The 27,727-nt window shown below is 41.7% G+C and overlaps 1 protein-coding gene across 1 annotated transcript in view; it reads right to left on the reverse strand.

Annotated features, from left to right (window-relative positions):
• KITLG (KIT ligand) overlaps window positions 1-27,377 on the reverse strand; it is an 80,713-nt gene extending 53,336 nt beyond the window's left edge. Inside the window, exon 1 of the mRNA XM_047067410.1 lies at window positions 27,299-27,377. Coding sequence (XP_046923366.1) covers window positions 27,299-27,313 — 15 coding nt within the window. The 5' untranslated portion in view covers window positions 27,314-27,377. The remainder of the gene's footprint in view (window positions 1-27,298) is intronic.
• Between the last annotated feature and the right edge of the window lie 350 nt (window positions 27,378-27,727).

Below are 27,727 nucleotides of genomic sequence, written 5' to 3' on the forward strand. Positions count from 1 at the left end.
TGCAGCCCAAGAACATCAGGGGAACATATGCTGTTTGAGAAATCAGAAGATTCCTAGCTTCTAAACTTAAAGAAAAAAAAAAAAAATCCCGCAAACTTTTCTATGAACTTGAGAAGCGATTTTAAAATAAGTGTTGCCAGGGCCCACGTTACAGACTTCTCAAAGTCAAAAAGTGAGTGCGGTGTCTGCGTAGCTCGTTTTCTTTATGCACAGACCTACAAAGTGGTATTGGGTCTGCCCCGAACAAAACAGCAGCTGCTGCCAAAAACAACATTCATCTTCTCTTTAATCTGGAATGCCAGCTAGTGAAGCAGGCAGTTCCCTTGTAGCCCAAATGTGCTTTGGAAACAAGCCAACTGGCTTAGCTACCCAGAGCCAGGAAAGCAAGTTACCAAGATACAGGTATAGTAATTAGTCCTGAGTTCAGGTCTTTTGAGGTCGTATGAACCATATCCTTCAAAAATAATCGTAATGTAAACTACCAACAGATTCTGGTTCAGTGAATAACCATTTAATTCTACAGAACTTCTTCCTTCAGATTTAAAAAAAATTTTTTTTCATGTATATTTTTGAGAGACAGAGCATGAGTAGGGGAGGGGCAGAGAGAGAGGGAGACACAAAATCTGATGTGGGCTCCAGGCTCCCAGCTGTCAGCACAGAGCCGACGTGGGGCTTGGACTCACGAACTATGAGATCAAGACCTGAGCTGAAGTTGGACACTTAACCGACTGAGCCACCCAGGTGCCCCTTGATTTCTAATCTTTAAGTAATATACCACTAAACATTCTAGAGAAAATACCGAATCATCCTACACAAATTCTTCTCTAGTGATCATCCAGTAAGCTCAAGGGGCAAAGTAAACACTTAGCACAAGCCTCTCAGGAAAGCAGATGTTAACAGGGTAGCTAAATGAAACTCAAGCCAGCTTCAAGTCCAGATTGGTGCACTAGAATCTTGTAAAGATCTACTTCCATATCTCTCCATGCAGATGCTTTTGTGAAGAAGTGAAATAAAAATACTCTAGGGACACGTGGGTGGCTCAGTCGGTTGAGTGTCTGACGTCAGCTCAAGTCATGATCTCATAGTTCTGGGAGTTCAAGCCCCACATGGGCTAGCTGCTGTCAAGCACAGAGCCCATTTCCGGTCCCCTGTTCCCGTCTCTTTGCCCCTTCACCGCTTGCAGTCTCTCAAAATTAAAAAAAAACACTAAAAAAGATCCTAAAGTATTGGTGATCGCTAAAACATGTTAATATGCTCTACTAACAAAAACTGAACAACCTAGAAATGAATTTTTTAATATGAAAAGACAAACAATGGCTTTAATGTAAACAGGGAATTTAAGGATTTCAGTGGATTCAATATAGGGGAAAAAATGAGAAAAGTCACTATTGATAGTCCTTACTCTAAATGTAAATGCTATTTAAAGAGGAAATGACTCACATGTATAGACTTCTACTAAGGGCCACACACAGGAGCAACAGTTTGCAGATATTACATATAACCTTCCCACCAACCAGATTTTACAGGTTAGTAAAACATGCTTCAGTAGGATTAAGTAACTTGTTTATGGTCACTCTGCTAGTAAACCCCTGAGCTGGGTTTAAACCAGTATCTACACTATACTAGGAAGGAAAATCCTGGGCTAGTCACATAATAAAACTGATTTCATTTATATTTAATGAACTATTCAATTTTTTTGAAAATACCTACGCTGTGGATGGCGTATAGGTCCATTTAGCTGAATCAGTTTTTGATTGAAGCCACCATATCAAATTATTACTAGGCTGGGTAAACAAGTAGTACAGGTAAATCAAGTTACACTTCACTGTAGGTTTATAAAAAATTGCATAGCTAGAGGGAGGGGAAAAAAAAACAAAGTGATAAGTTGTTCCTTCTGATAAAAACAAAATTAAGTGCTTTCAGACTTCTAAGAGCTACCTATTCATTTAACAAACATGTACGGGAGTGCCTGGGTGGTTCAGTTGGTTAAGCGTCTGGCTTTGGCTCAGGTCATGATCTCGTGGTTCTGGAGTTCAAGCCCCGCGATGGGCTCTGTGCTGACAGCTCAGAGCCTGGAGCCTGCTTCACATTCTGCGTCTCCCTTTCTCTCTGCCCCTCTCCCTCTTGTGTTCTCTTTCAAAAATAAATAAACATTTAAAAAAACGTATGGCGTACCTGATAGGTATGTAAGATAAAGACACAGCAGATGTCTTCTTTGGCCCAGGAGGGACAGCTAAACCTGACTTTGGGGGAACTGAAGGAGAGGCTCAGAGATAGCTCCTGGGAGATGACCCCTTCTTCGGGGGTGAATAGCAGGTAGCCAGATCAAAGAAAGCAGGGGTGAAGACACCTGGCAGAGGAAGTAGGAAGTGCCCATAGAATTGAGAAAACAGGGCATTTTCATGGAACTTCACATTGATGACATGACTGGAAAATGAATTTCAAGGAATAAATAATAAAACAGAGGAAGCTAGAGAGATAGGCAGAGGTCCTCCCAATTTTGCTAACTGGTGTGGATTTTATCTTAGAGACATGGGGAGCTCTTTATCTTAGAGCAGGGGAGGATCAAGATCTGATTTTAGAAAGGCTTATCAGGCATCAGAATGAAGGATAGGCTGGGGCTTGTGGAGGTCACTGAAGTCATCAACTAGGACAGACGCAGTGGGAGTGAAGAGAAATGGAAATGGACGAGTTCAAGAGGATATGAAGTTGAATGGGACTTGGCTGATGGGCAGAAAGTGTGTGGGATAAAAGGAGGAGGAGTCACAAATGACCTCCAGTTCCAGTTTAGGTGACGGGGTAAAAAGTAGAGCTATTCACTGAGCCAGGACATGTAGGAGAAGTAGTAGCTGGAGATTATTGGAAGTTATCACCGAAAACCTTGGGGGATAACCCCTCTAAGGGGGAGAAGAACTGTCTGCATAGGAGAGGAGAGAATGAGAAGCGGAGCACGAGAGGCAAGTCTGTTGATTGTGGGATCTGCAATCACTATAAAAAGAAAGCACAAGAGGGCAAGTGTGAGCAATAAAACAGGCACTGAAAGAGGTCAACCTGATGGTTGCTGAAAAATACCTAATGGGGTTGATGCTGCTAAGGATAGTTTCCACAGAGTGACAGAGCTAGGAATCAAACCACAGTGGTAAATGAGCCAGGGGGAAATTTCAAGGCGATATACTACAACAGCTTGAAAAGGAAGGAGAACAGGTAATCTGGAAAGGCTAGAGAGTTCACTTTAGTCTGGGTAGAAGCAAAGACAGCTTGGAAAGAGTGGAGCCGTAATGATGCGCTAAGCTTTCTTCTTTCTTAAAGGGTCTGTGCCTGGGAACAACTCCCCTGTGGTCCATGACAGCCAAGTGAGCTGCGAGGCTTGGCCACTGTGGAAATCCCTGCAAAGAACTTCTACCTCAGGCTAGAATCTAGGGCCTAGGTGTTCAAATTTTGCTATTACTATTTTGGAATAGACATGTACAAGGCAGAAGCATTTGTGCCAGCAGTAGACATTACGTCATTAGAAACAATGGTAATGTAAGTCATTAGCTATTCATAAATACAGCAGTTATATAAAAATAGAAGGAAAGAATTCCCCCAAGCAGTATAATCTGCTGTATTTTAGGGAAATGCTGGTTGATGACTAATTCTAATCAATTTTATGAGGATGATATGTAACAAACCAAACTATGCTAGAAAATTGCTAGGTGCTAGTTTAATGTTGAACCTAGATGTACATATTTGTTGCCAGATTTTTTTTTTTTTGATGTAAGTATACATTTTCAAAGAAATAAGAGACAGGCCCCCAAATTGGCAAAAGTATAGGAACATAGAAAAAAATTTAGGGCAGTTTTGAAATTCAGATATTCACCTTCAAACACTCCACAGGCACAGGACCTTGTTCACTATTATGTCAATTAGCTGCTCTTAAAATTAAACCACAATATGCACTCCCAGTGTCGTAGCTTTCCAACAAACAGCTACAAAAACGCAAATTGTAATTTATACTCTCTCAACTATGTGACTCACTTCTGAAAGTGGGATCGCATGTAAATCAAAAGCTCTGCAATTTTTGAAAACTTGTAAAATCTTCTGCACTCCCAACAACTGAGAGATGGAAAATGAATGCAGATTCCAGCTGCTATCTGATCCCATGTGCTGAATTTGGACTGAATGACTCCCCTATAGAACTTCTTGTGTTTTGTTTTGTCCTATGGTTGCAATTAAATGGGCTCAGATGTCTTGTCAGATCAGCTACCAGGAGTCTTACAAGTTGGGTCTCTAAGGGACTTTTAATCTTTTAATTTTTAAGAACTTAATCTGAGGAAGCAGCTCAGAAAATCTCTGAAGGTCTTCTCACCTGGGCTTTTTTTTTTTTTTTACCACATTAAAATAAACCAAATCTTTATACTCTGCTTTAACTGCTTCCAACAGCATCAAAACCACTGGGAGTTAAAGGCATAAACTCAAAGAACACTCACAATCTTGATCATTTTCTCCATCACATCAGATGATAAGCCCAGTTTGCAAAGGTCACGGCATAAGCATTCCTGATTATGCAACGTGTGCTAGATACACCAACTGCTTTGGTTGAGTTGAATAAACTGTTCAAATGTTCCCTGCTTTCACTGAAGGTGCCCTAACCGGAAACAGGGTTGGGGGGGTGCGGGGAATTGGTTGTCTTACCTTTAGAAGAAAATGTAATCATCCGGGGTGTTTATGAAGATTTCAGATTCCTAAGCATCATACAGAATCAAAATTTCTGAGGGTGCATCACAAAGATGTGCACTTATAACAAGCCCTCCATGTGATTTTTAGGTATTCTTTAAAATCTGAGACATGCTATTTTAGGCTGTACTAGCTCATGGGTGCTATATCATTACAGAAAACAAAAAGGTCTAAAAAGGTAAATGAGTTTACATTTGGTTCAAGGGCTACATATTAGATGCTCTGGATTTAGAGCAACTTGAAAAAAGGAAAGCTAAACGTAATGAACAGTGTAGGAGTAGTGAGTGTCGAGGATACTACAGATTGGCTCTTTCAATTCCTACTCCATCTCTCTCCTAGCATATTCTCCTACACTGTGGTGGCTGCAAAACTTCCATTCCTTTGTAGTCAGCTACAATTGCAGATGTGACTTAGGTTCTGGCAATCAGGCACAACTCTGCAAGACTGATGTGGGAAGGAAATTCTTGAGAAAAGAAGCTGGGTGTTGGGCATGCATTTTGCTCCCTTGGGTGGTAATGCGGGCAGAAACTCCCTGCCATCAGTAGCAGTAAGAGCTTCCTGCATTAGCTGTAACAGTTTTACAGACAGTGGTGGATTTAACTGGGTTCCAGGCAACCAGAGTATTCCGGAAGCTCAGACTCCTCTTCTAGCCCTTCCAGTGGTTTTATAAGCCAATCAAATACATTTCATTACATCCCCCACTCTGTTTAGCTGGAACGGTTTATCCCATCTGCAACTAACCCCTAAGCAATACTTGGAGAAAAAGAACCCAAGTTATTAAGCACTTCTTATAAAGGTTAGTCTAAACTTTCCGTAGGAATTTTCCATTAGTGTTTAAAAATTGAAACTGTAAGATAAGGATCACTTTAAAATTTAAGAAAAAAAAAAAAAAAAAAGAGAAATTTTTGATGGTCAACCCCGGAGAATGTTAATGTAATTCTACCACCTAAAGCACAGCAAAGCATCCATCTCTGACATGCCCGGGACATGTTCCTTTGGTAACAGTACACTTCATCAGCAAGTTCATTGTTGATGCAGGAGATAATGTTTAGAACAGAAGAACATCAGCAAAGTAAGACATGGATTCAAATCCTGATTCTGTCACTGACATGCTATAACCTTGAACCAATTATGTAACTTCTCTGAGCCTCAGTTTTCTCATGGGGCGGGGAGGGAATAGCATTTCTTTAGATTTTTGAAAAGATTAATTAAGACAGTATTATGTAAAGCACCGACAAGAGGCCTGGAACAGATCATGACATGACTGCCGATGCTACAGGTATTTTATCATTATTACTACTCCTTTAGATGCTGGATTCAAAACTAACAGTTGTACTAATAGTGAATTTCACATTCCATTTATGTCCTGCTTCCCTGTAGATTAAAGATCAGCACAGGAAGATGATCAAGAGTTTGTGAAACTGCCCTGGGTTTGGATTTGGATCAGCTCTCCCAAAGCAGGTGGCCGTCTTGACCTGGTGTAAAAGTGAGGCTGAACTGTTTGGGCCACGGGTGAATGTTAACCTAAACAGCAGAGTTTCAAAAGTCAGCTTGAGCTTCAGCAATAAATAAATTCAAGACCGCTTTCGAAAACACAATGTGTGTACTCATGCACAGAGAAGCAGTGTGGAGTAGGGCCTGGGGGACAGTGATTCAGACTACCAAGGGGCACCTACGTGGCTCAGTTAAGTGGGTGTCCGAGCCTTGACTTCGGCTCAGGTCTTGATCTCATGTCATGGGGGCAAGCCCTGCATCAGTCTCTCCACTGAGCATGGAGCCTGCTTGGTGTCTCTCCCTCTCTATAAATAAACAAATATAAAGTGCCCCTTCCCCACTCTATAAATAAACTAATTTTAAAATCAGACTGCCCAACTTTGAATCCCCACTCTGCCACTGACCTGCCTTGTGGCCTATGGAAAGTTTATCTTTCTGTGCTTTAGTCTTCTTACCTGTACCATGGGCCTAATAGAACCTACTTTCCAGGCCTGTTGAGGACTAATATGCAAAGCACTTGGTACGGTACCGGACAGGAGGCACACCCCTGTAAAAGTTACCATTGTTAACAACGACACTTAGAACAAGCATCCTGGATAATGTTATTTCCAAACTTCAAGCCAAAACTCTGGGCACCATCCTTGATTCTTCCCCTATTTCCATATCCAGTCTCTTATGCCCTGTTAGTTCTACCAGCAAAATAAATCTTGCAACATTCACTTCTCTCCGTCTCATCTTGTACGGCTACAGTACAGGCTCCACGCTTGCCCAGAAGCCTTCAAAGGCCTCTAAATAGCCTTCTCTGCTTTCACGCTTGCTACTTACAACAGTGTGGCCCTTTGGGAATACACGACAGTACTCACTGCTTGCTTCGAATCTCTGCATACCTTTCCGTTCCATTTACAACAAGATGTGAGCTGCTGACCAAGGCCTAAAAGGCTCTATTTAACATAAACTTGCCTACCTCCATGTTCCCATCTTAGCATGCCCTCTCTCCCCACCATACTCACCACAACCCCACCGGCCTCCTTTTTGTTCCGGAAACACCTGAAATGTATTCCTGCCATTAGCCCTTTGCACTCGCTGCCACGAGCTTTCTCCTCTTGGGCTCTGCAAAGGCAAGTCCTTCTCGTCACTCAGGATTCAGTTCAAATACCACCTGCTCAGAGAAACCTTCCCAAGGTACCTGTCTTCAGCAGCTCCAAACCTTCTCCTATCACAGTTTTATTTCCACGGAATCACTTTTCATCAGAAAGTTCTCCTGCTTACCCAGTTAGTTTACTTGTTTGTCACCTGTCCCTACTGACAAGCATGTCGATGGTGTGAAGATGAGAAGTCTATTGTTCTTGCTCTTCACTCTTACCTCCAGCACCTGGAGCTGCTCCTCACTCACAGCACAGGCTCCTTATGTGTGCGTTGCACACGGTGCAACCTGCTACTGAAGTATCCACAAAATGCAAACCTTCTCTTATACGGGACAGACCACGATGGTTAGAGTGCAAACGCGGGTTTACGAACTGGGGTACAGATGAAGTCTGGATAACGCAGGCTTCAATTCTCAGCAGCCAGTGTCCAGATTCACACAACTGAATTGCAACATCATCCACCAGTTTTGCTTATAATCTGTCTCTTGCACTGGGGTCTGAGCACCACCGGCCAGTACTTGCGGTGTCTCACCATTTTGTCCAGAATGGATAGAGCCGTGACGAGCACTGGGAAGCCTCTCGTGAATATTTTTTAAATGAACGAACACAGGAAGGACAAACAGAAGAGTTTTGCTCATCAGTAGGCCATAAACCATTGTCCTACTTCTCACTCGAGGGTCCGGTGAGTGCTAAATCCTAATGACATGTATAAGCAATATTCCACATTCTCTTAATTATTCAAAGTGTGACATTAGCTAACTGCTTTTTGGTTTGAACTTCTAACCATTATCTCTGTACCTTTAAGTACTTTTCTAGCTCCATGAAAATAGTAAATTGGGATATAAAACCAGGGGTAGACTGTAAGCTCCATGAAGCACAGCAATGAGGTGATTTTTTTCACTACAGTATTTCTAGCCTCTAGCACAGTGCCTTACAGTAAATGCTACAGAAACAACTAATGAATAAGGAACTACTGGAAAATGCCTTTCCTGGCAATGTGGCCAAAGCACAACATTAAGCCAAGGTGCTGACCTGCCTGTAAAATCCTCAGAATTCTTTTTTTTTTTTTTTTAAGTTTATTTTGAGAGGCAGAAAGTGTGCACACACATACAGCATAAGCAAGGGAGGGGCAGAGACAGAGAGGGAGAAAGAGAATCCTAAGCAAGCTTTGCACTGTCAGCACATGGAGCCTGATGCGGGGCTCGATCCCACAAACCAGGAGATCAAGACCCAAGCCGAAATCAAGATGGATGCCCAACCGACTGAGCCATCCAGGCACCCCCCTCAGAATTCCCTTTCTAAAGAACCTAGATTAAGTATAATTTTGGAGTTACTTTCCTTTATTGACCCAACAGGAGCATATTAAAACAAAAACAACAATAAAAACCCCACAGATCTGGAATGCAGACACTTTCCTATGATAAGTTCAGGGGAAATCTCTGAGAATCCTACAATTCTGCACTTCATTTAGAATTCAGAATACAACAACTGTAAATTTCTCCCTGTCTCCCCAGTGAGCTGCAATCCATCAAGATTTCTCAAGCAGTCAATAAAAAAAAAAAAAAAATTACTCATGGTGCTTCTGCACTGGGAACACTTGCAGAGACTAGGACTTCACTTGGGAGCAGATATGTTCAGAAGCAATGACACAGGTTAAGCTTTTAAATGCTAATCTTATCTCTTCCCAAAGCATGGGTTGACTTATCTCTAGGTCATCCCTAGAGACCTACTACAGCAGGCAAAAACAAGCTCTTAGAGCTATTATTATTATTATTTTTTTTTGTCATCCAGACCTATTCCTAGTATGATTGAAGATATAAAAAGCTCCCTTTTCTTCAAGAGAGTAACACAGGCATACTTTAACTGCTGCCCTCTCCCTTGACTTGTATGCAGGACATAAAACAGCATGCTGGAAAACTCATGCACCAACTCAAATGACACTCTCCGCCCCACTCCCATAGGCTTCAGTCATGCCTATGCCTAACAGTAGGAAAATGCAATAGTAAGTGGTCAGCCCTTTTATTCCAATTTTTCACCATGATATTCATGAAGTTATACTTAGCATTCTCCATGATATCACTTATGGAGGAGAAGACTCCAAATTCAGTACAGAAAGAAGACTTAACAACAGAAATTAAAAGGCCGAGCTTTTACAGTGTATCAGCATACCAGTACAGGCATCACAGGTTTTTAAAAAATTTTTTTTTTAATTTTTTTTTCAACATTTATTTATTTTTGGGACAGAGAGAGACAGAGCATGAACGGGGGAGGCACAGAGAGAGAGGGAGACACAGAATCGGAAACAGGCTCCAGGCTCCGAGCCATCAGCCCAGAGCCCGACGCGGGGCTCGAACTCACGGACCGCGAGATCGTGACCTGGCTGAAGTCGGACGCTTAACCGACTGCGCCACCCAGGCGTCCCAGGTTTTTAAAATTTTTAAAAAGATTCTGAGTTAACAGTCTTCAGAGTAAATGTAAACTATTTTGTGTTCTGAAATTCTTTCTCAAGTTGGACTTGGGAAGCTTACTTGATAATATTCCCTGGTTTAAAAAAACAAAAGAAGAAGATGAAAAATGTACTTTAAAACCCTCAAGTTCTTACTCTAAGTCCGGGAGGAAAAAAACAAAAAACAAAAAACAAACTTTCTTCTTGAGTCAGGAAAGAGGGTGAGTGGGTAGCCATGCAAGATAGATAATCCTTGGGGGGGGGGGCAGTTTCTTTTCAAAGCAGCTGCTTTGCTGAGGAATTAAAGGCAGCTGGGGGGAATAAATGTAAACAGGGGGACTGCCTGGGTAGCACAGAGGCTCTCTCACCATAGCTGGGAGAATGGGGATCTACTTCCTCGGGACGTGGAGAGGGGCCTGTGTGGGCAGCACCTCCAGTTAAGTGAAATTTAAAAGATATGCTTCAGCTGCTCTATGATTTAGGTGCCAAATCCGCACAGATAATTATGCACATCTACTTCATGGTTTCATTTTTGTAGGTTATCTCCTCTTCTCATTAATGGTACTTTTTGGAGCTTTCATTTTCCAATCAGGGCAGGAGGTAGACTTTGCTCTTTTTGAGGTAATAATTATTTAATATCTGAGAAGTTTTATGGGTTCCAGAAATGTTAACATTTTAGTTCTACACCCCAAATGGAGCTTACCTGATTAAGACAAAAAGATAGACCATGCTACAAGGTTGCCTAACTTTAAAATTTCAGAACTTTGGGGCGCCTGGGTGGCCTCAGTCAATTGAGCATCTGGCTCTTGATTTCTGCTCAGGTCATGATCTCATGGTTTCTGAGTGTGAACCCAGCACCGGGCTCCACACTGACAGCACAGAGCCTGCTTGGGATTCTCTCTCTCTCTCTCTCTCTCTCTCTCTCTCTCTCTCTCTCTCTGCCCCTCTGACACTCTCTCTCAAAGTAAACTTTGAAAAAAAAAGTTCAGAACTTTGAAAACTTGGCATCCAAAGAGTTTTATGAATTTTTTAAAGTATACGAATCTTATACTATATTGTTACTCTAGCACTGTATGGTAAAGCAGCATTATTACTTCCCTGAGTCACTAACATGGTGTATTCTAACCACAGATGAAACTTGAAAACATCACTTCTTATTAATCCTCCTCTAACCTTCTTCCTCTGCATGTAGATCTTTGATCTTAAGTACTGAAACATCATTTTTTGCTAAATTCCTTAAACACATCGGTCTTAAATGTCACTCAAATTGAGCCATCTAATACTTCTCATATTGTCATATTTCTGTCTCCTATCACTTTCCAGATAGGGATTATACACATCAGTATCAGAATGTATAGAACACCCTGTCTCTGTCAACTGCACTGGCTATTAAGTAACACAAACTATGAAAAGAAAATCTAAAAGGAAGCATCTTGAATGTAGGTAAGCTGTGGAGTAAGAACCTACTTTACTTACAACAATCGTATTTATTATATTATATATGATTATTAATTGTATTGTATATCAAGGAAAACACGCTATCCAGGCAATGCAAGAAGATGACAAATACCAGTACAAAGCAAAGGCTTAGGAGCAAACAGATCAGGTCTGAAGACTGACTAGATAGAAGATGCGAAGTCACTTGCTCAACCTCCCCAAGCCCACATTCCTCTTCTGTCAAAAGGAACATCCACAGTACCACTCTCACAGATGGAGACAGGGGAGATAAAGCATGTATTTTTTTTTTTTTTTCCATCAGCAACAGTATTATGCCTCAAATCTTTTCTGGCTCTTAAACCTTCTATACATCTTAGTTAGCAACACTGCTGGCACCTGATATTCGACCTATTGTATTATTTCCTTAAGGATGGCCAGTAACTTGGGGTGCCTGGGTGGCTCAGTCGGTCAAGCATTTGACTCTTGATTTCCGTTCAGTTCATGATCTCACAGTTCATGGGTTCAAGCCCTGTGTCGGGCTCCTTGCCAACGGTGCAGAGCCTGCTTGGGATTCTGTCTGCCGTTCAGTCTGCCCCTCCCCTCTTCGTGCACACGGTTTCTCATGTGTACACGCTTTCGCGCTCAAAATGAATAAACTTAAAAAAAAAAAAAAATTGGGGCGCCTGGGTGGCGCAGTCGGTTAAGCGTCCGACTTCAGCCAGGTCACGATCTCGCGGTCCGGGAGTTCGAGCCCCGCGTCAGGCTCTGGGCTGATGGCTCAGAGCCTGGAGCCTGTTTCCGATCCTGTGTCTCCCTCTCTCTCTGCCCCTCCCCCGTTCATGCTCTGTCTCTCTCTGTCCCAAAAATAAATAAACGTTGAAAAAAAATTTAAAAAAAAAAAAAAAAAAAAAAAGATGGCCAGAACTTTCCCACCCTCCTCTCTGTTTTAATCCATGGTCTCCATTCTCTTCTACAAGCCCAACTGGCCCATTTCTCTCTCCAAACAGAGTTATGTTTGAACAACATACGTTTGTGTGGGCCAGTGTTATCTGCATGGTTATATGTACTTCTTACTGATACCAACGCAGAATAGTACTATTCTAAAGTGTTCTTCTTACCTCCTAACTAAATCACTCTCCTTAGTGCCAACCCATATATCAACTGAGGTCAGCAGGCATAAAAATGATAAATACCCAGATCCAAGCTCAGAATGCAGCATCTGATCAGAGTTTGGTTCAGAAAATCTTTACGGAGATTCTGGTGCTGGGCCCCTAACTGGAGATACCAACATGAGGCAATTTAGACAGGCAGACAGGTAAGAAGATAATTTCAGTACATTGTTTTCATTCTATGATTTTTTGCTTTGGTTTTGTTTTGTTTTGTTTGAGAGTGAGATAGCATGAGTGGGGGAGGGGCAGAGAGAGACAGAGAGAGAATCCCAAGTGGGCTTTGCACTACTGGTGCAGAGCCCGACGTGGGGCTCCAACTCACGAATCGTGAGATCATGACCTGAACAGAAATCAAGAGTCGGACATTTAAATGACTGAGACACCAGGGTGCTCCTATGTGATTTTTTTTTTTTTAAATGCTACGGAAGCACAGGGTAGATCCAGGGAGTACGGATGAAGAATAAGAGCAAACAAACATCACAGAGGGCTTCTTGGAAGAGGAAGTAACTCAGAGGATGGAGAAGGGCTGACAGGGCCAGAAGACCAAGTCTGGTGTGCTAGGTGCATCACTACACCTTTATTACAGTGTCAGATGACACCATAATAAAATTTACCACTCAGGGAGCAGAGGGAATAAGCAACAGCCAACAGAGAACCCTGTATAGTGTGCTGAGGGTTTGGACTTTATCCTGCGGGAAATGAAAAGGCAGGGGAGGATTTTAAACCAGGATAGTTACACAGCGAGACTCCCTCTAATCACTCTAGATTGTGTGCTCTAGACTCTTTCAAACTACAGAAATCACCATTTGTTTTGTTGGATAATGAAATGGACACCCTTGGAAAGACTAAAACATAAAGACCACATAACTGTATTCAGGACATGGATCTCCTGTGTGGGCAAATTCTTGTTCTGACATTCCTGCAGAACCCTTCAAATGTCAGGACACAAATTTTGGGGTAGAGATGCAAAACTAAGCTCCCTTGTACTCCAACTCTCCTCCTAGACCACTAACAAAAATAATATGTGATAATGTTCCATCCCATTCTCCTTTGGGTCTGAAAATAATGGACTTATACTTTTTTCCCCCCTTAACATTTAAAAGAAATTTCGCTTCTTGGTTTCACAGTCTTGGTTCAGTTTTTTTTGTTGTTGTTGTTAAATCTACTCTGAACTGAACCCAAAAATCACATCGTACATTTCTAGGTTGGTAATTTAATCACCGAGGTAGCAATGGTAAGAGATTCAGTCAAGAAACCTCTAGAAAGGCTCTTTAGATTATACAATGTCAGGAAACAGGAGCTGTTTTCTTTCACAAGTGCTTTGAACCAGTCAGCACTCCATCAAAAGGAACACAACAGTTTAATGTTCCGTCAAAGAATGGAATGCTTGTTTACCTGAAGTAACAGACTGATAAAAGTAGCTTGTTTGATTGATACAAACTTACTTGAAGATTAACCTGGACAATCAAGCCCTCACACTCTAAACACAATTACCTTCAGGAAAATAGAACCCGAATTCACAAGGAAAACACTCCCAAATTATTGATCCCCACACACTTATTAAATTTCGTACTTGCAAAATAATTAAGTCAAATTAAAAAAAAAACTTTAAAAAGTTTTGAAAGCAAAAACACACTTTGCTTAAAAGCACCTAGAATTTATTGCAGGTACTGGCTCATTTAATCCTGACAACCATCGGAGGAATTAGAACTGTTGTAAACCTCGTTTTACAAATCAGAAAATCAGAATATTGTGACTCAAGGTCATCCTTCTGAAGAGATGACTCCAGATTTAGGAATCTCCAAAGCTATCAATACATACTACACATAAGGTTGTCTGAGGCTCATTTTTGGAAGACATTAATACAAAGCATTTGTATGTTTAGAAAGTTTGAATTTTTTTTTTATTTTTTTTAAAATATTTTTTTCAACGTTTTTTTATTTATTTTTGGGACAGAGAGAGACAGAGCATGAACGGGGGAGGGGCAGAGACAGAGGGAGACACAGAATCGGAAACAGGCTCCAGGCTCCGAGCCATCCGCCCAGAGCCCGACGCGGGGCTTGAACTCACGGACCGCGAGATCGTGACCTGGCTGAAGTCGGACGCTTAACCGACTGCGCCACCCAGGCGCCCCGAAAGTTTGAATTTTTTAATCACTCAAGAGTTAGAATAACATGACCTAGACCCCTGAGTGGAACAGCATGGTCTACAGAGCACTCACTGCTCAATTATCTCCTCTCTCTCTCTCTCTCTCTCTCTCTCTCACACACACACACACACACACACACACACACACACACACAGCTTGTGAGGTAGCCAAGACGTATGTCACCATCCTTAGTTACAAAGGAGGATGTGGATCCTGAGCCAGACCCCTTACTCATCTCCAATTACCATACACAATCCCATTTCCCACATCTCCCATAACCTCTGCTCTTTAACAACAACAGATTTTAAATTATTATAGCCATCACACAAATGGAACAAACCCACAGAGTACACAGTCTGGCATATACTGATCTTATCTTTGCTGGTAAAATGTAGCCCCAAAGATTAGAGATACCACTTATCAAACATCGGTTTCGCATCAGCCAACGTCCATAGATTATGTCATTTAATCTTCGTATTCTTCCAATTGTGTACTATTACCTATATTAACCCATTATACACATGAGAACATCAAGGCCTAGAGAAAGAATGTTAACAACATGCACACGGTCTTGGTGAGTAACAGAGCTAGGACTTGGGCTTCCTTCTAACCCCAAAGTCCATTCTCCTTCAAGTGTCTTTGAGGCCAATGAGTCAAGCACTTTCCACAAACATATAATTTTGTGTTTAACAGTATAGTAGGAAAATATGTGTTAAGCCTGACAATTATTTTTTATAGTAGTGTAATTCCATGAGTGACAATCACAAAGCAGGTAGATAACATACTCTTTCTCGGTTAAAAAAAAAAAGGGGGGGGAGGGAAACAAGGAAAAGAAGGGGGGGGTGGAGGGAGGAAAAGGGAGGAAAGAGGAAGAAAGCCTCTAAGTATTCTTATTTTATTTTATGGAGGAGGAAATTTGGGGCACCTGCTTGGCTCAGTCGGTTAAGCGTCCGACTTCAGCTCAGGTCATGATCTAGCGGTTTGTGAGTTCGAGCCCTACGTCAGACTCTGTGCTGACAGCTCGGAGCCTGGAGCCTGCTTGGGATTCTGTGTCTCCCTCTCTCTCTGCCCCTCCCCCGCTTATGCTCTCTATCAAAAATAAATAAAATGTAAAAAAAAATTGTTTTTTAAATGGAGGAGGAAATTCCAGGTAAGAAAAGGTTAAGCAGAGTTAAATAACTTGTATAAGATCCCTTGGCAAGCTGGAGTCAAGAGCTGGAGGCAAGGCCTAGGTCCTCTAACGCAAACACTCTTCCCATTCTCCCTGGACAGGTGGCTGTATTTCTGTTGATGCTGAAAACGACTTCTCCTTCTGGACGGGGAAAAGTAGGAAACCACTCACCAATTCAGGGGAAGGACTCCTACTCCGTGCCTCCAGCTCCAAGCACAGAGTTTAGGAATGGAGACTCTGGCTCTGAACTGGCTGGTTCATGAAGCAGCTCTACCTCGGATTAGCTCTGTGGCCTTGGGCACACGACAGAAAGAAGTAATTGCTCCTAAACTATCTTGCGATTATAAATCATGCACATTTAGCTCTTTTTCAGTTTTTGTTAAAGTAGGGAATGAAAACAATCAAATTATTCAGGACTAAAGGGAGTCTGAAGCCTGAGTTATCTGGGTGAACTGCTTCAACTCTCCCTTTCGTTCTGACAGTCGAGACCTGACAATTAAAGTCACTTTAAGACAGAAGTCATTGACACTGATAAACTTACCACGTCTTTAATGCTCACGATAACAGCAAACATGTATTATTGCCAATGTGCCAGGCACTGGATTAAGGGCTTTTTGTGGATTTCATGTAATCTTCATTACCACCCTGGGTAAATGCACTATTGGTCCCCTTGTTTGGCAGATGGGGAAACTGAGGCTCAAGATGATGTGCTTGGCCAACCAAAGTAGGCCATCTATTTGGTGTCTGTTTGGTTCATCACACCCCTGTTCTGTTCCCTTCACCTGTACTCAAATGATTCCTTCTAGTTAACACTTTCATTTCCAATAAAGTGCTGCTAGGTCACATACTGATGCGGCTGATAAAGGTATTGTGACTGTCATTTATTTAAACAATCCTAACATCAATGCAGAAAATGAATTTTTACTACTCCTGCACTTGGGCAAAGAATGACAATGCAAAGGTCACAACTTAAATGGCTGGTAGTTTTAAAAGCCAGACATAATAAGCATAAGGGCATTATTATGAAATAGTTTTCTAGTATCATCAGAACCACTTAAAACTGTCTTCAAAAATAGCACGAAAGAAGGTCAGAGCAAATTGATTAAAGTAATCCCTGAAGCCTCCCTGTTCCTCCAAGAAGTTTTTTGAAACACAATTTTAAAATATTTTAAAATCTTCCCTCTGCCAAAAAACAAAAAACAAAAAACAAAAACCATTTTCTTTGAAAGACACCAAGGATTTGGCAGTACTTCTTAATTCTGTAAAGTAAAAGGCATTTTTACAGTTTCTAAGGGGCCTCCCTTACAACACATGAGGGATGCATCTGATGGCTAAGGAGACGGGGGCGGGGGCTGGGGGTGGGGGGAGAGGCTGGGGACCAAGCCGAGGCTCCTGTTGGCCTTGACAACTATTTATACTCCTGGGTCAAAAGCAGCAGGTCACTTAAGCAGAAACTCAGCCCCACCTGCTCTCAGTCTCAGTCTTGCCCACATTAGATTAAAAGGCATAATCTACACACACACACACACACACACACACACACACACACACACACACACAAATCCTCTGGACCACATGTGTATATACATACTTAAAAGACAGGTGCATTCTACTGCAGCGGTTAGGAGGAATCTAGCCTTTGTAATTAAACAGGCTTGTCTTGCAAACCAAGCTCTTCCACTTACTTGCATTTTTTTCCTCTTAATCTTGGGCAAATTTTCTTTATCTCTCTGAACTTCAGTTTCCTCGTTTTTTCAAAAAAAAACATCACTATCTCCTTAAATTTTCTCCCCCCCCCCCAAGAATCCAATGAGATCCACCTGTGCAGTTTGTGGCATGGTGCCTCATCCACGGTACAGAATCAACACTATAAACTTACTAACTAGTCTTACTTCCATATTCTATTAGCTGCTGTCTCTCTTCTTAACCAGCTTGTCTTTTGGCCTATTTTATACAACTGTTTCCTTTCTCAGAAAGGGGAGAAAGGTAAAAGATAAAACTGGTGGGGGGGGGGATTTTGCTGAATTTGCTAAGAGTACTTGAGTATTAAAGAAGGTAGATAATATATAAAAAAGGAATTAATCTCTAAGGATTATTGTAATTCATTTATTCATTCAAGCCCTATAGCCAAAACCAGGTATTGCTAATAATGAATTTATTTCTTATAGCATGTGGGTTTGCTGTAATGTTCTGTGATTCACTATTCTAGCAGAGAATCAGAAGATTATTTAGTAAGTACAAGTCACTGTGCCCTTAGACATGATCTCACTTAATCATTACCTCTTCAGTAGTATAATAGGCAGTTATTTTAAGATTGGGAAAGTAAAGTTCAGAGAGAAACACTGAAAGTCATATAAATAATAAGTGGCAGAACCAATAACACATCTGAGCTATAACTCAATCCAATGTTTTCTATTTTCTTGCATGGTCTCCAGTTTTGGTTAGTAAATTATATTGCATATATACTGAAAATTAATGCTGTAAATGGTGAACAGAGTAACCCTTCCAATCATCAACCAAACACATGTGTTTGTATAATAGACTCAATATAGTAGTTGAAATTTGCCTTCTGTTAAAAAAAACAAAAAAAAAATTCTTAAGAATATATCAGTACCTAACAACCTGAATCAGGTATCTATTCATTCCACAACATTTGATATGTATTTATTAAGCATCTAGTATAAACCATTCGGTTAGGGAACTAGAATCACAAAATTTTTGTTGTTCAAATTAGTATCACTGGCAGCTGTTTTAATATCTGAATTGCAATTGTTTTTGGATTCAATGTTTCTATAACAGAATATGCATCTTTGAGGTACTGAATTAGCCTCACGAATGCACTGTGGTTGTGCCAGCTAAATATCTTTGGGTGTTAGTGTTGGCAATCAACACTTTGAGTTGGCAGAGAAAAGACCTTATCTTAATTTCCTCATCTGTGAAATGGGATTTGGAAAAAAAAAAAAAAAAAAAAACAACAAACAGCACCTACCTCCCAGAAGAAAAATTCTATGAATTAATTAATCTTGGATCAGTGTTCTACTAAGTGTCATTTTGGCATGATCTTAGTATCAGGATGATTTGATTTTATAAAAAACAATGATGGGAGCTATTTAAAATGGCTACACATTTAAATGTCAAACATTTAACACTTAACTACAGTAAATTTCCTTTTTATTTTCCCCCAAGATGAATCATTTATGTGTGACATTTGTACAGAGGTACAAACAGTGGTCAAATCAGTCTGGGATTTAAAAGTGCATAGAATTGATCAGAAGTAAAAAAGATCTAAGTTTCAAATGGGAGAAGAAAAGCCCACTTTCTGAATGTTGTTAAGACACAGCACTATGGCCATGGAACATTATAAACAAACACGTACTGAAGTTTAAAAACTATTTTCCTGGGCAGGGATTAAGAAATAAAAAGTTTTAAAAATGAAAAAAACAAGCCTGTTACAATTGTTGTGAAGACAAGGATTATATAAACCCTATTTTGCAGCTCTGTGCTTTTCTACATAGAATTTCATCTAATATTAAACACATTATGCTAATGACCTCCTGTTTATTTTTCATGAATGTTTTCTAGCTCCTCTTTCATCCTTGGCATTTTGGTGTCCACTTTGGACCACCTGGAGGCTGAAAACACCAGCCACTCCCCTGTACTGTGATAATTTATCTAACAAACAATAGAATAACATGTGTTAGGCCTCTGCATAATGGAACACATCAGAGATGTCTGGGCAGGGCCAGATAAATAAAGCAGTTTTCTAAAATCACCAGAAGATCCCAACTAAAGCAATCACAGGAGGTTTTAGTTGGTCATGAAAAACGTAAATCCCTAATGTGTTGACTGTTTCAGAAGCGTTAAATTGCAGGTTTACACAGAACCATAAATAATGATGTGTGACTGCCAAGGTTTGTTTCGCAATCCTTGGGTTTTCAAAATCACATTTCATATGAAACCTCTCCACCCTGCCCCCCATCTGAAGTTCCGCAGTGAATATAAATTTTGAGGGCCATCCTTATGGACAGCACATCCCAGGAGGGGGTTCAAGACCTTTATAACACAACCCGCTTTCTCTGCAACACTCTTCTTGGAAATCAAGGAATCGGTGTTTTCACAAGGCAGTTGCCTGGGAGGGCATTAGAAAGGGACCCCCAAGGAAACAGTGGAAAACTCAGCAGAAGAGAGACCCTCACAATAGACAGCTACTATTAAATTGTCATTTCTATCAGTGCCCTGGTTTACAACCATTCAAATGCGTGCATTAAGGAGAAACAAGCCAATTAGGAGAGGAGTTTTGGTCCTGGAGTTTAGTCAAGGCACTTCAATGGAAAGGTCACTGGCTTCAGAGATTTTATGTCAAGGTGAAAAAGAGGCGAAAGTTCTCAGCACCCACAGGGCTTTTGTTCAGAAGATAAACTTCTGTTCCTCAAAGAGCAACAGCATGTGTATAGCATACAAGACAAACACAAGGCCCTGCTCTGGGCTGTGCTCTTTCCTCCCAGGTCCACAGGGGAGGCCTATTATGCAGTGGGGATGCCCTTTCCTCAAAGGTGAAACAGAGGGAGGCTTGCTCTTTCAAGTGAGCACTGAGGGTGGGTTTGCTCTTGCTCTCGCCCTTTACGCCCTTTTCCACGGGAGCAAGGCATTCTTTGCAAGGCAACTGCGGGATTTTTTAGCTGCCATCTATGCACCAGGAACACAGAAAAGGCACCCTAACTGCCCCTGTTAAGACCACATTCTAATCCACGGTATTCAAGGCCTCAAGGCAACCTGCAAAGTCAAGTACTGAATTCCTGCATCCAGGTAACTGCTAGTTTAACTGTCTGGATCACTCAATTTTGACTTTGTTTTCATGGGTAGCACATTTGACTCTGCGGGCGTTTTGAGAAGAGCATTACCATCATTGTCTCGGCTCTATTTTCTGAGGCATCCACATTCTCTTGCTGGAGGAGAGGTCCAACTGACCTTTGACTAAGAATGTGGTCAACAAGAAGAATAGGAGAATTCATGCCAACAATAAGAAAAAAAGACAGTCATGGCTTCTGACTGCTAAGGAAAACCGACTGCCTGTTACTGGGCTTGCCCCAACTCTCAGCTAGTATCAGTCCTTAAGGAAAGCTAAGGAAAGGAGATAGGTGAGAGGTGTTCCAGAAACTGAGACCACATTAGAACTGCAAAAAAGCCAGGGCAAGGAGAGACTCTGCCACTGCAAGTGGCAAGTGTCCTAAGTGTTATCCGTAGGAAAGGTCTCTTCCCTGCGGCAAAAGGGTTGTTCCCTCTTTTTTCCAGCTTCAGTGCCTCCAGCTACAGGTCTCCACTTCATGATCTTCTCAGGATTAACTCTGAGTGAGATGCACAGATACTACTACCACTCAGAGACTTGCCTGTGACTTGCCCATGATTTGCCAATGACTTGCCCCTGACTTGCCCAAGACTTGCCCAAGACTACTAAGATTCAGTGATGGGCAGTGGAGCAAGCGTGAACATTGGACCCATTCCTCTGATTCTGCCCACTAAATGCTCCTTCTACTCCACTCCCTGCACACAGATGTGGGGGGCTGCAGAGGCAGCAAAGAGAAGCAAATAAATACTGGGAGGCCTTCATTACCTTTTGTAAATTTACCTCTTCTGGCTGTCTGACCTTGCCTTAGGATTCTTCTTCACTTAGAGAATTTAAAGATTAGAAGCGAAAAAAAACCCCGTCAACTGTGGATATTGCTAAAACAGGAAAAGCGTAACTACCATTATTATTATTATAGAGAAATTGCATGTAGTAGGTGAAATGGCTAAAAGTAGGACAGTCTATACTTAAACCTTCATTTCTCCCCATTGGCTAGTTCATAATCATAAACCAATGGTTATAATTTGTATTCACACCAAACCAAAGCAATGGTTACATAAATCTCAGAATCAAAGCTCAAAAGTCATGTGGTTCAAACCTTTATTTTACTAGGATCTTAGAAATAGAGAATTTTAGAACTAGAAGGCATTTAGAAATCACCTAGTCCTGGGCACCTGGGTGGCTTAGTCGGTTAAGCCTCTGACTCTTGATTTCATCTCAGATCATCATCTCTTGGTTCATGGGTTTGAGCCCCATATCCTGCTCTGCACTGACAGTGTGGAGCCTCCTTGGGATTCTCAGCCTTTCCCTCTCTGCCCCTCCCCTGCTCATGCTTTCGCTCTCAAAACAAAAAATAAAAATAAATAAACTTAAAAACAAATCACCTAGTCCTACTTTCTCACTTTACAGTTGAGGAAACCAAGGTTCAAAGAGACTAAAATACCTTCCCAAAGCCATACAACTTCTATCTGGGCTAATAAGAGAACTCTATCCCCTAATATCCAAGTCAATGTGGCAGCCTAGAAACATAGTAAAATGTAGCCAAAAGAGAAAGAGAGCTACATAAAGAACAGTCTTTCTTTAGATGACACACATTGTGATTTTAAAAAAAGAACCATGAGGCCTAATTAAAAGAAAATCACCACCCCCGCCCATCTCCTTTTTTTTCTGCGCAGAAGGAAATAGGTAGAGATGAAATGACAGTTTCTCAATCTCCTGGCCCTTGTAAACAGTTTTTAGTATACCCATAATTAAGTGAAAAGGCAAAAACATCTTGTTGCATCTACAAATTAGTAAGGGTATAGTCAATGGTTTCTATGAGACAAAGTCTACACAAAATAACTGAAAACAGCATTTATTATAAAAGCATCCCAGTGTTCCCTCCATTTGTTTTATAAATTGGTCTAACTACACAGGTGACAAACACCAAAAAAGGGTCTCCTGCAGCTGCTCATGATTCATGTAGTAGAAAACAAAGATAAAAGATCATTCCTCAGATTTATATCCAAATGCTTTACACCCTTATTTACAAAAGGGAACATTAAGGTAATCGAGAAAAGGGGGAGGGGGGAAGTCTCACAAACTTGCATAATGGAAAAAAAAAAAAAAGTTACTGCATGTTGCCCAGTAAAGACATTCTGCAGAAATGAATGCATGGCCTCCCTCAGGAGAGCAAGTGCAAGAAAGAACATCAAGGATAGGAAGCTGACCAAGTACATTCAGTCTACAGTAAACTCTCAGAATCCTACCAGGGGAACTCAGAAAGTAAGTGAAATATGGATATGAATCAGATATGGTAATAATACTTCCAGTTTCTATTTTTATTTTCAATTCTAATTCCCTCATTCAGGTTTACCTTTAAAAGAAACAATTTATTTTTATTTTTTTTAATGTTTATGGCTTTACTCTTGGGAAAGAGAGAGAGAGAGAGAGGAGAGAGAGAGAACGCACAGCAGAAGAGGGACAGAGAGGGAGACACAGAATCTAAAGCAGGCTCCAGGCTCTGAACTGTCAGCTCAGAGCCCAACACGGGCGGGGCTCGAACTCACAGACTGCAAGATCATGCCCTGGGCTAAAGTTGGATGCTTAACCGACTGAGCCACCCAGGTAGCCCTAAAGAAAAATTCCAAAGAATTTAACATCTCTCATGCCACATAGAGCCTCTGTCTTCACACATTCCTATTTGAGGTGTATTAATTACAGTCTATAAAAATATAACCATGTATAATGAGAGGCACTGAATCCACAGATCCAAATTTATAAAATTTTGGTCTGTCTGCTTTGTTGGGTAAGCATCATTTAGCTGCAATAGCCAGTTTTTCTTTGGTTTTTAAGTTGCCAGCAAGGCAATTTTCTTCTGGGGGATAATAAATTCTGACTGTAACTATAGGAAGTCACAGTACTGGGATAAAGACCTATATAAAATTTTGTTTAGCCCTTTACAATGATCAGGAAAAGAATCTTTATAACTAGTTTATCATCATACAGATTATAAAACAGAAATCCTAAGAAGTTTAACCATTTGCCTAAAGTCATTTGTCTTACCAGTGGTAAAACAGAAATCAGAGTTTAAGTCTTCAAAAGCAAGATCCTAGCATCTTTCCATTATAGTTGAGGCACTCCCCAGACATAGATGGAGAAGGCACATGCAGTGGGGTTCAATGGACCACGCAATAAAATATCCTCCAATATTTAGACTAGCTATTTGGGCAGGGATTTTTTTTTTTTCTCCAATGTTATTTATGGTGATGGAAGAATTTCAAACACTTATCATTAAAGAAAAAATGTGACTCACAATTGCTATCTTCAAATCAGTAGTTAGACATAAAATTTAGCAATTTTAATTGGTTTGGCTCAGGCCTTCAGATTTCCATATGGTTTCTTTCCTTGTTTTATATTAAATGAAATTGACTTAGCACTTGACTTTTAAAGTCTTGGCAGAATCTATCAATTAAAAGCTATCTAAATTAGAATTATTCAAAGCACACAATCCAAATGGAGTGATTTTAAAGACAAAATTTTAAAATGCTCTCTTCATAAATGTTATTTTCTATAAACTTGCATTATCACCCAGATGCAAACTTCATACAAACAAGAGGATTATTTTCTTTGGAATAACATAAGCTAACAAGAATTCTATTTGTTTCTTTTCAGAGAACTAACATGTGCCTAAAATGGCCTTTCTACACTGTTTGCAAGATGAATTTTTCCTATGTTACGATTTCTAAAACTGACAGCAGTCATAAAAACTCTCACAAACCATCTCAAAACTAAAATACAAGTACAACATCGATAAACATGGCACCAGGCCCATTAAACTGACAGCACTCTTCTAATTGGTCTTACCAAATATGCTGCACAATTGTTATTTAATATACCAGTATAACAGAGCATTACATTGAAAAAAAAATGATTACACATTGAAATAGATGTTCTTTCTAAGCCAGAGCCACAATTCTCTTCAGAAACTGTAAAAACCACACAAATACAATCAGAAATAGGAAAAATGCAAAGTGCATTCATTTCTATAGGCTGATTGAATTTGTTACAATTGTTCCTAAGGACTACTGCCCGTGTAATTATTTTCCAAATACTAAAGTCTTATCACACATGCTAAATGACAGAATAATTTATCAACCCCCAAGTGGTTGTTGATGGAATTTCCACACTTATTTGGTTTGAGTGAAAAGCCAGAATGCCTGGTGTCCCTGGGATTCTTGGAGAGCTTGTAATTCAAGTTAAAACTATTACAATTAATAAATTATCATTTTAGGTATTGGGTAATGGAAACATATAGAACCATATGCCTTAGAACTCTGGTATCAATGCCATCTTTATAAATGATCATTTAAACTGTTAAGCATTAATAGATATTCCTCCCTGGCAAGAACATTAGATGCAGAACAAATGACCTTACATATTAATGTCTAATTTCCTTATACTATTCTCCATCCTCATACAGTTGCACAGAAAACTTCTAACTTTTGGATTAGGAAATTTAACAATATGAAGGAGAATCTAATTCCCCTCCCCCATTTCCACGGATTATTTTATCGATTTCCTGCTATTTCCAAGTGTCTTCTTTTTTAGTGGCAAGAATGTGGAATTGCTAGAAGTATCCTTAAAGGAAACCTTGAAGGTCATCAAATCCCTGGCAATGAATGCCTTCATTCAACAAAGGGCACTGCCCTCCTTTGCCTGCAAACCCTTTAACATCAGCAAGATCCCCAGAGGGCTTGCACTTTAACTTGGTTGGAGCAGGTCACATTTCTAAAATATTTAGCCCTCTCAAATGTCCCTGGTCGGCAGCACTGAGTCACTGACGCCACAGCGTTTCAGCCTAGATCGACCTCTTTCAGGTTTTCAATGGAATTATTCCATGTAATCCGATTTACACAGCCATTTAATCAAAGTGAGAAAGGAGATTACAGAGCTCACGTTTGTTTTGCAAAGCAAGGGTGCAAGGATCATCAATCCTACTGACTCTCAAAGTGACAGGATAGTACATCCTCCCCCTTTGGAGTGTTGGTCATTAACCTGATCTGTCTCCTGTGTTGTTTAAATAGGAAAGTTTAGGCTTTTTTTTTTTTTTTCTTTCTGAACTAGAAGGTAACGGTTTCTCCACCAGATCCCACCACTACTATCCACCTGAAGAGATGCTATTATAACAAGGAATTGGTCCTCATCCCCCGCCCCCCCCACCGCCCTTACATTCCACAAAGCAGAAGGCTTGTACAAGTCAAATAATTACATTATAACTTTTGTTGTCAGTCTTTAACATTTGCATTTCAACATCACAGTGTGCAGATCTCAGGTGTGGCGGCGTTCAATGCTCTGCCTATGAACCTGCTTTCGAGAGGAACCCGCGCTCCGCTTAGTCTTGGGCGGCTGCCCTGGAGACTGCACAAACCTCCTTTCCGCCAGGCAGCATCCCTTCCCCCCGCCCCCTGCCGACCTTTCCACACCTGTGCACTAAGCTCAATTCTTCCTACTTCCTTCTGAATGTGTACATTTCCCAGGCCTACATATCAATTTAAAGTAGGATACAAAGCAACTCATTCAGTAAAGCATTTTCTGCTTACGGATGCCTTCATTCTAAACTGAGGATGTGGACAAATTCTCAATTTCCTTTTTTCCCCACCACTTCCACCCCTTGGACACATTTCAGATAGTGCAGTCTCTGAGAGAACCTCTTGGGGGTGAAAGGGCAGTTTTACCCAACTCGCGGCAGTTACGCAGATAGATTCCTAAGGGGAGAAGTGAGAAGAGGTAAGAACCATAATGCAGAACGAACTGTGGGTGGGAGTACCTCGGCAGTCCTTTCCAAACGATAAGTCAAATATTTGCTTCAAGGGAAAAAAAAAAAAAAGTCTAATTGTACCCCTGGGCGGTGCTTTACCCACAGTGTTTATGTATAATGCACAATTGAGCAGCACTGGGAATTACCTCAATAACTATCATTAGAGGTGCCTATTAAAAACAAAACAAACGAACAAAAAAAAAAAAAACAAAAAACAAAAAACAAAAAAACCCTTCTCCTCTGTAATGGAAGAAGGTGGGTGCAGTGTGGTGGTATTACCCCATCTGTGGCTCTCTGGAAACTCACCCAGAGCCGCAAACCTGGAAACGCCTCGCAGAGCGAAGTTTCCCGGGCTGGCCGGGCAGGGCAGGTTCTCCGCCCCGCCGAGCGCAGCTGCTAAGGAGCTCCCGTTGGCTTCGCTCCAGCGGCTGCACCCGAGTCCACACGAGCCCCACGCCCACTTGGGGGGCTGCACAAAAACCTGGGTTCGAGAGCGAGCGTGGTGCGCTGGGAGCTGTTTTGCAATCTCCCGGAATCCACGGGAAAACATCTCCCGTGCAAAGAAATGCCTTCTCTTGGTAACTTAAAAAACAAAAACAAAAACAAAAAAAAACCTCTCCAGCCAAAGAGCAGATCCTTCCATTTTACAGGAACTGCGGTTCCCGACTGACAGCTCCAAACTTAACGGCTGCGGCTCCAAACTTGACACCAGCTCTCTCTCATCGTTCCCACTCCTCCTCTCTCTGGCTCACCCGCCACAGCCGCTCGGACGCGCACGCCACGCCCGCCTCCCTCGCACCCTCCTGGCTCGTGCGGCGGGCAGAGCACCACTCGCCCCGGCAGCCGGTGCCGAGACAACCCGGCCTCCCGCGAGCTCCGGGAGCGATTTCCTGGGAGACCCGGCGAGCTCCCGGCGCGCCCTACTCACTTGTGTCTTCTTCATAAGGAAAAGCAGCGCTGTGATCCAGTCCAGGCAGCGGTGTGGCGACTCCGTTTAGATGTTCTGGAGCTCCAGCATATTGCACGAGCAGCGGCTGCAGATAGTCCACGCATTGGGTAGCCCGAGCGCAGCGCCCTCTCCCCGGCCCGTGCTTTCCCGCAGCGATCCCAGTCCCGGCGCAAGGCGGCGAGCGAAGCCCCGGCCGGCGCGCCGCCAGCACTTTTATACAGGTCCCTCCCGCCTGCTCCGGACACGCCTCCTTCCCTTCCGGAGCCCCGGGGAAGCAAGACGGGGCAGGGGCGCGGCGGGGAGACCCGGGAGGGAGGCCGGAGCGCAGCGAATGCCCCCGAAGTTGAACAAATCAGGCCAGGCGCTTCCCCTGGCGTGGCAGCCGCGGGCGCACACCAAAGGGAAGCC

Source organism: Lynx rufus, unplaced genomic scaffold (assembly GCF_022079265.1).
Source record: "Lynx rufus isolate CCGP_SWC_20201006 ecotype Redwood Valley unplaced genomic scaffold, mLynRuf1.p SCAF_7, whole genome shotgun sequence".
In the NCBI taxonomy this organism is placed as follows: domain Eukaryota; kingdom Metazoa; phylum Chordata; class Mammalia; order Carnivora; family Felidae; genus Lynx; species Lynx rufus.